The sequence below is a fragment of the Capricornis sumatraensis genome, chromosome 20 (assembly GCF_032405125.1).
Source record: "Capricornis sumatraensis isolate serow.1 chromosome 20, serow.2, whole genome shotgun sequence".
In the NCBI taxonomy this organism is placed as follows: Eukaryota; Metazoa; Chordata; class Mammalia; order Artiodactyla; family Bovidae; genus Capricornis; species Capricornis sumatraensis.
In genome coordinates, this window is record NC_091088.1 from 54606657 (window position 1) to 54609094 (window position 2438).

The following is a 2438-nucleotide window of genomic DNA, read 5'->3' on the forward strand; positions in this document are numbered from 1 at the left end:
CCGACTCGATGGACATGAGTTTGAGTGAACTCCTGGAGTTGGTGAGGGACAGGGAGGCCTGGAGTGCTGCGATTCATGGATTCCCAAAGAGTCGGACACAACTGAGTGACTGAACTGAACTGAACTGAGTACAGTTTGAACCCACTTCTTGGGTCCTTGGAGAGGCCCACCACCTGGAGGAGAGACTAAGCTCTGCCACTGTTAAGCCTTCTTAAAAGTGTGACCTCTGCTAGACCCAGTCTTCTTACACATAGAATATCTGATGACCGTAATCCCAAAATAGAGGGTTGTTAGTAAAGCAATCAAAGGTGGACTGAACACCCTATTGGTGTCATGAATTTCAGAAGAATAGAGGGCAGGGCTCTGTAGCCTGAGTGAAAGGGTCAGGAGTGACTCAGCTCCTAACTGCATTTATAGGGCGCCTTCTCTAGACAGACACACACACAGTTTCCACAGGGAAGAAAGGCCCAGCTGGAGACGATGGACTCCTTGGTATGAAGGATGGGAGGAAGGAATCTGATTACCTCTGCTGCTGGTGCCAGGTCACCTTGACCCAAATCATTGGGTGAATGCTGGTAGAGAATGGGAAAGAGTGTGTGTGTGTGAGTGGGAATCACTGGATTTGCATTATTGTATGTCCTTTTGCACATTGTTTCTCTGGGTTTGGAAGTGTTTGTATATAACATATGTAACTGTGCCTCTGAGTGCATGTCTGGACTCCGATTAATGTCTCCTTGTTGGAGGTATACTAATGTGTCTTAGCTGCGGGAGGAGATCACGTTATGTGTCCTGATTCTGCTTGGGCAACGATGTGGGGGAGAGGACAGTGGCTCTTCATTCACTGACGCATCCGTCTCTTCCATAGCCGAACCCCTACCTGCAGTCTGTTTCCCTGACTGTGTGTTACATGGTGAAGATCAAAGCAAACCTTCTGTCTCCTTTTGGGTGAGTAGAGGCCAGTTCATGTCTCATGGAGGGTGAAGCAGAAGGGGAGAGTGTTAGCATGTCTTGGGGACACTCATTGGAAAGAGCTTGATCTTCTTGAATCATCGGAATAAGCTGAGGTGTCTCATGCCAAAGTGTGAGATTACACTCCAGGCAGGATTTCCTTCCTCTGTGTGTTTGTGTGTGTGTGTGGGGGGGGGGGGGATGGGGGAGGCAGGGGAGGAAAAGAGAGAGAGATAGCAAAGTGTGAAAGGTATAAATATTTTGAGAAAGAGGGCAAGGCGAAGGGGAAGGAAGGAGGTGGGGAGAGAGAAAAAAGGGCTGTGGTTGTTCCTGAGGAAGTTGTTGTCTGCAGTAAATGCCTGCCTGCAGGAGCTATCCTCTTGTCTTTGCAGGAAGAACCCAGAGCTTCAGGTGGATTTCGGCACGGGTACTGGGCAAGGCGGCGACATTCCATTCCGTTTCTGGTACTGCGATGGCATCGTGGTGATGAACACTTTGAAGGACGGGAGTTGGGGGAAGGAACAGAAACTGCATACTGAGGCTTTCGTGCCAGGCCAGCCATTTGAGCTGCGGTTCTTGGTGCTGGAGAATGAATACCAGGTGTGTGAGCCCTCCAGGTGCGGGGTGCTGTGGCTGTGTCGGGGCTGCCATGGAGAAACACGCGGAGAGTCCAACTCTGATGTGATCGCAACAGACCAATTTTTTGTTTTGTTTTGTACTTTTAACACATGTGCTTTTTAAAATTGTAGTGTCATTGATTTCCCTTACTATGTGAATCTCTGGTGCACAGCAGAGTGATTGAGCACCTTGTCCCCGTATAGCATACGCCTCTATACTCAGGACCTTGTGTGCTGTACAAGTAGAGATTCTGCGGTGAACTCCACACAGCTCTTCCTGTATCGGACAGTCAGCAGTGTGGAGGGAGAGGTGCAGGCCCCCTGCCCTCAGGGTAAAGCAGGGGTAGCAGCTCTGGAGGCGAGGAAGTGGACATGGAGGATGATTCCTACAGCAGTGTCTTGGCAGGATGTCCAGGAGGAGAATTTCTGCTTTGCTTTTACAGAGTAAAGAAATTTTACAGAAGGCAATGAAAATAGGAAAGGGAAAGAGGAGGAGGCCTAATTGTTCTGAGCTCACAAGACATATATCTCCTTCCTTAGGTGTTTGTGAATAACAAGCCCATCTGCCAGTTTGCCCACCGCCTGCCCCTACAGTCTGTGAAAATGCTGGTTGTGAGGGGAGATATCGTGCTGACTTCAGTGGATACGTTATAAGGGGCAGAAGATCTTCCAGGGAAGATATCCATCCCGTTACACTCTACTATAATGCACAGGACCATGGCCACTCCCAGAAGATGCCAGGATGTCCCCCTGCCCTCACACTTATGCCAGTGATAATAAAAGATTCCTGATATGAACTAGGACTTGGCTCTTGCTTGTAGGGAAGACATCAAGGGCAGCTTTGGCACAAAGAGAAAAGTCGTGCCAGGTGTG

At 49.3% G+C, this 2438-nt stretch overlaps 1 protein-coding gene across 1 annotated transcript; it reads left to right on the plus strand.

The window, feature by feature from the left end:
- The first annotated feature begins 480 nt into the window (after positions 1–480).
- Positions 481–2219, plus strand: LOC138096709 (placental protein 13-like). Its single transcript, XM_068992988.1, has 4 exons — positions 481–492; positions 866–945; positions 1341–1548; positions 2106–2219. Exons 1-4 carry the CDS (start codon positions 481–483, stop codon positions 2217–2219), a joined length of 414 nt encoding a protein of 137 aa, XP_068849089.1.
- The last annotated feature ends 219 nt before the right edge of the window (positions 2220–2438 follow it).

Coding starts and splice junctions, on each gene's coding strand:
- LOC138096709 (XM_068992988.1), top strand. Junction 946..1,340: donor AACCTTCTGTCTCCTTTTGG/GTGAGTAGAGGC, acceptor TTGTCTTTGCAG/GAAGAACCCAGAGCTTCAGG. Junction 1,549..2,105: donor TGCTGGAGAATGAATACCAG/GTGTGTGAGCCC, acceptor CTCCTTCCTTAG/GTGTTTGTGAATAACAAGCC.